The sequence below is a fragment of the Onychomys torridus genome, chromosome 3, assembly GCF_903995425.1.
Source record: "Onychomys torridus chromosome 3, mOncTor1.1, whole genome shotgun sequence".
In the NCBI taxonomy this organism is placed as follows: Eukaryota; Metazoa; Chordata; class Mammalia; order Rodentia; family Cricetidae; genus Onychomys; species Onychomys torridus.
Window position 1 is genome coordinate 57,055,328 of NC_050445.1, and position 8,546 is coordinate 57,063,873.

Consider the following 8,546-nt stretch of genomic DNA (forward strand, 5'->3'; position numbering starts at 1 on the left):
CCCAGGCCCGGAGGCGCCGCGGGGGAAGCCGTGCCCGCAGCCGGCCGGCTGCCGACCCTGCTCTACACGCGTGTCGCCCTAACAAGTGCCTGTCTCACCAGTCGAGAAGTTCTGATTTCTACGCAGAGATAGACCCATCGGAAAGATGCATCGTGAAGGACTGGAGGATGCTGAGCTTCACAATGGAAAGCAGAGGTCGGGCCAGGTTAGCACGACCGCGCAAGGGCTGACGCATTCAGGCACTGCCGAGGACAGCCGCATCCGGGCTTTCCTGCCGCAGGCTGCCCTCCGAGCCAGGGGTCCTTCAGGTAGGAGGTCCTGGGTGACTTTGGACGTCCGCTCAGCCGGTTTGCAGAAGCTGCTTGGTGTGCGTGTCCTGTGCTTGTTCTGCTGTCTCCGTGGAGGTAGGCCCCTGCCGCAAACATGCTCCGACAGATCATCGGGCAGGCCAAGAAGCATCCCAGCGTAAGTTCATGATCTTTCCCAGGGTGGCTTCTTCGTTGCCGTGCACCTGTCTCTGTCCCCTGGGGACGTCCTCTTTTCACTGTTACTTGGGGTTACACTGTGGTTGGCTTGACCCGGGTGTTCGAAGCCTTTTGTTTGTGACTGCTTACTCCTATTCACTGCGAGGTTTTACCTGAAGCAGAAGGTGGCAGACATCAGGGAGAAAGGTAAACATTCTGAGTGTTGGAACACTGGCCACGCTCTCTCAGATTGGTTGGTCCAAAGAGGGGTGGATGGTACATAGAGTGGGTAAGAATACAAGAGAGGTCAGGTTTGTTATGTTGGCTTTCGAGGCTTTTATATTCACTGCATTGCACCACCAAGGCTTCTGAAATATAAGGGATCTGCATTTTGGAATCCTCATTTTGCTTGGATACCTTGACATTTGCAATATTTTGACATCCCCTTTTGCTCAGTAAAACTCCCTATGACAGTCCCTGAGACCATTTTTTTGCCGTAAGCCCGCTTTTCTAAATACTCAGTAAAATTAATAGAAATCCATTTTCAGAGTTGATTCCTAAAACCAGTGCTTGTAACAAACTTCTCTGTCAGCTAATTATGCCCTTTATTTCACAGAGATTATATTGTTCACAGACCTTTTCAGAGCCACTCTTTAGTAGTTTTCAAAGGGATACCCTTACTTCCAGCCTTAAAGGAAATAATTCCCATTACTTCCAGGGAAGTAGAAATTGAATGGGAATATTGTTCAAATGTTACAGACGTGAATGTACTTGATAGGATGATGCCATTAGAATGCAATCGAAAGGAAACATTGTTTCCATTTAAGATCAACCTTTCTTCACATTTTAGGACAAGTTAGAGAACTAGCAGATTTGAAAGTTGCTGTATAGAAACCAGTGTGGCCTTGTTTTGGACAAGATCAAGGAATGTGATGATGGCTACTACTTTTTGTCTGTTCTTCATTATAGTTGATTCCTCTCTTCGTGTTCATTGGAGCAGGAGGTACTGGAGCGGCACTGTATGTGATGCGCCTGGCGTTGTTCAATCCGGATGTCAGGTAAGTCTAACTCCTGCTAACCCCTGCGTGGCTGAGGAAGCTGGCCTGGGGACCACAGTCCTGGGAGAGGTAACATGGTAGAAACAACTACAATTTTGTAGCTTTGCGGTCAGCCCTTGGGCTTTTTCGTTGCTGACATTTACTTTTCCTGCTTCATGAATTTATCTTAATTTCCCTGAGTTTTCGTTTCCTGTTGGTAAAGTAGAGTTGCTACTTCTGTGTCCTTCATTTTGAAGACTGGGATAATAATTGTTTTGTTTGTTAATTTGTTTATTGTTTTTGTTGTTGTTTGAGATAGGGCCTCATGGTGTATCTCTGACTGTCCTGGAACTCACTGTGTAGACCAGGCTAGTCTCGAAGTCACAGAGATCTGCCTGCCTCTACCTCCCCAGTGCTGGAATTAAAGTCGTGTGCCACAATGCATGGCAATAGTTGCTTTTTATAAAATACTTAACCATGATTCCTGTCCTATGTGAATGTTTTATCTTCTTTCCAAAATAAACTTGATTCTTTTTGCAGCTGGAAAATGATTGATTAGGCATTCTTTTTTTTTTTTTTTTTTTTGGTTTTTTCGATACAGGGTTTCTCTGTGTAGTTTTGCACCTTTCCTGGATCTTGCTTTGTAGACCAGGCTGGAACTCACAGAGATCCGCCTGCCTCTGCCTCCCGAGTGCTGGGATTAAAGGCGTGTGCTACTACTGCCCAGCTTTGATTAGGCATTCTATATACTTTTATATATTATCTAATGATACAATAGAAGATTTAATAAAAATCAAATACAGATATTCCTGTTATAAAGACGGGGATGAGGACATCCCCAAAAACTGTGTTCTTGACTTTTACTCCTTGTATTTGTATTTAACTATGAATTCTACTTCTGTTTAACTCCATAATGAAAGTAGTACTATACTATACCTACTAGAAAATGAGTTTGATCTATTCAGAATACTAGCTTCTAAGGAAGTATTTTGAAAACACTATTGTAGGGTTGAGGATTTAGCTCAGTGGTAGGCCTTGGGTTCGATCCTCAGCTCAAAAAAAAAAGCACTATTGTAAATAGTGCTTTATTACTATAATAATTATAATATTTTATTCATTTTAGCTGGGACAGGAAAAATAACCCAGAGCCTTGGAACAAACTGGGTCCCAATGAACAATATAAGGTAAGGTACAAAATTGCTAAACATTGTTGGAAAGCATATTGTAACAGGTATGTGGCTGTGTGGTAGTTTTCCTTGAAATGGGATATGCAGGTAAAATTCCGTTATGATAATGAACTCTGAAGAGCTTCTGCTGCTTTGCTGAGCTGGGATTGAGGGTTTGCATTTCATAAAGCTTCAGGTGCTACTGCTGTTCCTTTCGAAGTATGGACAACCTGGTCTCTTGGGTGGTTTGGTTGGCTATTTCTTCTTGGTATGGCTCAAATATTTTAGGTGAGGATTAGTAGGAAGAAATGAAAGTCAGTTGAAAATTGAGTTTTGCCATGAGCCTCAGATAAGCTTTAACATCTTCCCAGAAGAGTGGTCTATGTAGCTGCTCTTAGGAAGAATGCATTCATGTACCATGAGTATTGATTTCTGAAATAGAACCTTTCTTATGTGTAATATTTTTCATGTAAACCCTTATATTGTCAAGAATTCAGGTATAATTTTCATACCATACCGTTTATCTATTTAGAGTGCCTAATTCTCTCATATTTTCTGTTACTTAGAGCAGTTTCTAAGTACCTAGCACTTAAGAACTAGAACTATGTTTGACCAAGACTTGGGGAAAGTGTCTGTGGTAGAGATGGGTATTTTTATTACTGTTTATAGCAACTTTAAAGATTATTCTTTAAATCACTTTAAGATTTCTGCTTAAGGGGTTGGGGATTTAGCTCAGTGGTACCGTAAGGCCCTGGGTTCAATCCTCAGCTCCACCAAAAAGAAAAAAAAAAAAAGATTTCTGCTTAATCCAACTATAATTTGACTTTTAAAGTACTCAAGCTGCTGTCCTTTAAAGATAGAACTAGAAATTCACTAGCCAAGCTGAACCAAGCCATCTGGTATGTCTTTTAATATTTGCTCAATAAACAATAGATAGGCATTCTCATTCATTATTTTGATTTAGGAATTTAAGTACCAGTTATTCTGGAAGGAAATGTATCTGCATGTAAGAAACATTAAGAAGGAGAACAAAGAACGAGAATTTGGTTGTTTGACCAAAGAGCATTTGGGGTATTTGATATATGTATTTCAGAAAATGTACCAGATTATTCCAATAGTTGTGCCAGTTATCAGTGCCTTGGAATAGGATGACAGGCTGATGTGAGGCCGTGTTAACTGGAAATGTTTTGTTTCTTCATTAAGACCCTGATGTTTGTTGCCTAGCCTGAGCCTTGAGTGCTTGTGACTAGTGTGGGGTAGAAATTGAAGAACATTGCTGCATTAGTAGAAATGAAGAGAGCCAAGTCTAGATATTTATTAAGCCTGGAATGAATGAAATCTACTTATTTTTGCTTCTAAACCAAACAGTGAGGTAAACTAGGTTATTTTCTCCATAGTTGATTTTTCTGTTACCTAAAGAGAATTTTTTTGAGAACCAGGTTTCTCTGTATAGTTTTGGCTGTCCGGTAACCCAGTCTGTAGACCAGGCTGGCCTTGCATTCAGAGATCTATCTGCCTCTGCATCCCAAGCGTTGGGATTAAAAGCATGTGCCAGAATTTGTAGCTTCAACTAAAAGAATTTTATTTATCTGGCCCACAGATATCAGACTTAGCCATATGACTTTCTACGACAAATGATGAAATGAAAAGATGATATTTACCACTTTTAAACTATTTTGACTTGTCCTACTAGTTCCATTTCTCTTGAGAACCAGAGTGTCATATAAGGGCCTCTCATCAAACTTAAGACTGAAATGAAATGAGTGTGGAGTAATTGACTGAAAAACAGCAATGGGAATAAAAAAACAAAAGTTTATTGTGTTAAGATGCTAAGATTTGGGGTGGCTGTGATAAAAATAAAATGCCATCGATAGGGAAGCTTAGGCAAAGGAATTTGTCACTGTTGTGGAGCTGGGAAGTGGGAGACCAAGGTACCAGTCAGTTCTGTTCCTGATGAAGATCCTCTTGTTGGATGCTTTCACAAGAGGAAAAGACGTAGACACTGCCCTGTTTTTCTGTTGGAAAGAAAACAGTCTAGTTGTGAAGGCTCGCCCTCATGACCTAATTACTTTCCCAATTCTCAGTTTCTAAATATCATTATCCCATTGGGGCTAGAATTTCAACAGAAATTTCAGGAGGACATGAATATTCTGTTTGTAAAAGGAGTTTATTGGTTCCCGAAAGCAGAAGCTCATAAAACAAGAGATTAGAGAAAGATGGGTTTTAAGGATTAGCAGCTCAGCAATACGTCAGTGGAAGAAGTGCTTCAAAGACAGGATCAGGATCAGATAGAGCAATCTAGATGTTTTCACGGTGACCTCTGGTAAGTTGAGAAAAGCAGCAGAGGCATGGGAATTAAAAAAGTAAATCAGATTCCAAAATTACTTCCAGAGAGAATTTAAAGTACAAAGCAGGTACATCAAAAGCCTGTTAGCTTTTAGGAAAAAAAAATATTGATGAGACAAGGTCTTTGTACATAGTCCTGGCTGTCCTGGAACTCACACTATTGACCAAGCTGGCATTGAATTCACAGATACCTACCTGCCTCTTTGCCTCCAGAGTGCTGGGATTAAAGGCATGTATCACTACTTCTGGCAAAGTAGTTGGTTTAAGGATGTAGACATGGCTGACTTGGAACTTGATATGTAGACCACTTGAACTCACAGAGATCCACCTGCCTCTGCCTCCAAATGCTGGGTTTGAAGGTATACACCATCATACCTGGCTATAGCTTTGTTATTAAATATTTATTTTATTATTTTGAATTGCATGTATGAGTGCAGGTGCCTGCTAAGACTACAGATGTCAGAGCCCCTGGGGCTAGAGACACCAAGGTGGTTTGTGAGCCACCCCACATGGGTGCTGGGGACTGACCTCTGAGCCTTTAGATGAGTGGTACATGCTTTCAGCCTTTAAGTCATCTCTCCAGCCTTTTAGTTTAGTCAGTTTTAAGTAACCTATAATTTGATCCTCATTTGGATTTTTATAAAGCAGTGAAAATGCAGAGGATGATGATTAAAATAAACAGAGCAGCTGGACATTGTTGGCATCTATTAGATGTTTATTTTCTGCTTAATATGTATTATACCATATGTATATCCATCTGAAAATACCCTAATGTTATGTGAACATGTTAGAAACCTAGTTGTCTGGGTAAATTGATTCTTTTTTTCTTTTCTGGGGTTTTTGGTTTTTTCTAGATAGGGTTTCTCTGTGTAGCTTTGGAGCCTGTCCTGGAATTCACTGTGTAGACTAGGCTGGCCTTGAACTCACAGAAATCTGCCTGGCTCTGCCTCCCAAGTGCTGGGATTAAAGATGTGTGCCACCACCGCCCAATGGTAAATTGGTTCCTAACAAGACATTCAGAGCAAAAAATATTTCTGGTTTACTTAAAATTTTCTTTGCAAGTAACCTCAGATCTATGTGTATATGTGAAGGATGACATAGTAATATATTTTACAACTTGGAGATTTTTCCTTTTTAAAAATCAGGTAAGGGGCTGGGGATGAGGTTCAGCTGGTAAAGTGATTGCCTAGCATGTGGAAAGCCTTATGTGCAGTCCACAGTACCCTTAAAACTAAGTGTGGTGGTATATGCCTGTCACTCTAGTGCTGGAGAGGAGGAGACAGGAGAACATAAACTCTTAAAATCATCCTCAGACACAGCATGGAGGACACCCTAGGCTGTGTGAGACCCTCCCTCACACAGTTAAGAAGTATATGTGTGAAGGAAAGGGGATTTGAAGAAATCTGTTTGGGAACAGATTTGTGAACCATTTGTCTGTATATTTTTTCACAGTGCTGTGACTTTGAACTAGATATCAGCCCTGAAATTTCCCTTAATATAAACTGTCTTAGTCATGGTTCCATTGCTGCGAAGAGATTCCGTGACCAAAGCAATTCATATGAAAGAGGGCATTTCAATGGGGCCTTCCTTCCAGTTTCAGACGCTTGGGCCATTATTATCTTGGAAGGGAGCATGGTGGCAGGCAGGCCTGGTGCTGGAGAATGTATCTGGGAGCTACATCCTGATCCACAAGCAAAGGAGGAGAACTGGGCTTGGAATGGGCCTTGGAACCTCAAAGCCCACCCTCAGTGACTCACTTCCTCCATCAAGGCCACAACTAATCTTCTAATCATTCTCAGGGACTTCCACTCCCTGGTGACTAAGCAGTAACATATGAACCTATGGGGCCCATTCAAACTAGCACACAAACTCTGGAGAAAATGTTTATAATTCTTTTGCAGATAAATTGAGTAATCTTTGAGGAATTGTAGCATTATCTTCTGAATTTTCTTTAGCCTAAGAATAAGTAAAACTAAGATAATATTTTTTGTTTCTTTCAGTAGAAATTCTCGACCAGTTTCAAATATATCACTAAAAAACAACAAAGAAAACTTACTAGGAGTTAGACATTGTTTAGCACTATCACAGGAAAATTTATTTCTGAAATGAATCTTAATTGACTACTGTAAGGAAATATTTGGAAATCTTAAACATCTATAAGTGCCTTATTATTTAAAAGCTATCACCAAGCCAGATGGTGGTGATGCACTCCTTTAATCCCAGCTCTGGGAGGCAGAGCCAGGTGGATCTCAGTGAGTTCGAGGCCAGCTTGGTCTACAGAGGGAGATCCAGGACAAGCACCAAACTACACAGAGAAACCCTGTCTCGAGACCCCCCCCCCATCTCCCCCCAAAATAAAAGCTATCACCAAAAGTGACTGGCAGTCTTCAGAATTCAGAAAACCTATTAGAAAAAGACAGTTGCAGCTAAAAAGTTGCATAAGCCATAAAGCATTATATTACTAGCTTCCCTTTTGATTCAGGGTCTTTTTTTTTTGTTTTGTTTTTTTGTTTTTTTTTTTCAAGACAGGGTTTCTCTGTGTAGCTTTGTGCCTTTCCTGGATCTTACTCTGTAGACCAGGCTGGCCTCGAACTCACAGAGATCCATCTACCTCTGCTTCCTGAATGCTGGGATTAAAGATGTTTGCTACCATGTCCAGCTCAAACACGCAGTTCTTTAACCAAATGACAACTTTGTACACTTGTATTCTGTAAGAGATTCTCCCATGTATATGTGGAGATGAATGGAAATGAAGTAAAAATGTATAGAGTTAGAAGTATGCGTGAGAAGGAAGTAATATTTATTTATTTTGCAAAGGATAATCTTTATGGGTCTAACTAGTAGAGTATACTTAAACTATAGATTGGATGCTTTACTTCACCAAAACCATCTCTCTTGAAACATTGAAATTTTAATGTATTTTTTTTGTGTGTATATTATGTTTATATTTTAAATATTTTTTTTTCTGAGTTCTTGCTTGAAAAAGTCGAGGAAACAAATTCTAAAACTTGTGTGCTATGTCTGTCGTTGGTAATCTAAAGTATATTTTTTTTTCTTAGTTCTACTCAGTGAATGTGGACTACAGCAAACTGAAGAAAGAGGGCCCCGACTTCTAAACCAGGAAGTTCACCATAAAGCTGCTTATAATGAAGGTCTTTCAGAAGCTATCCGCACAATTTTCCACTTAACCAGGAAATACTCCTCTGAATGCATGAAATCATGTTGATTTTTTGGAGTTTATTACACTGATGAATAAATCTCTGAAACTTGATACGTGTCGTTATTTAATGGTGAAAATTGAAAGAATCTCTTGAATTATCCCGCTTTAATAAGGCTGTGTGTGTGTGTGTGTGTGTGTGTGTGTGTGTGTGTGTGTGTTTGTGTGTGTGTGTGTAGGCCCACATATGGTAAATTTAAAATGGAAATTAAAGAAAGGTTAAACAAAGGAATATTGGGAAGAATATTCAAGCCTTTGTTAAATGAACAAACTGTGGCCACTACATGTTGGTCAACACTGCTGAACATGAGGCCCC

At 40.1% G+C, this 8,546-nt stretch overlaps 1 protein-coding gene across 1 annotated transcript; it reads left to right on the top strand.

Moving 5' to 3' along the window:
* Positions 1 to 329: 329 nt before the first annotated feature.
* Ndufa4 (NDUFA4 mitochondrial complex associated) lies at positions 330 to 8,284 on the top strand. The gene is made up of 4 exons (XM_036181780.1): positions 330 to 465; positions 1,434 to 1,522; positions 2,625 to 2,685; positions 8,073 to 8,284. The coding sequence occupies exons 1-4, from the start codon at positions 424 to 426 to the stop codon at positions 8,127 to 8,129; spliced, it is 249 nt and encodes an 82-aa protein (XP_036037673.1). The 5' UTR covers positions 330 to 423; the 3' UTR covers positions 8,130 to 8,284.
* Positions 8,285 to 8,546: the final 262 nt, after the last annotated feature.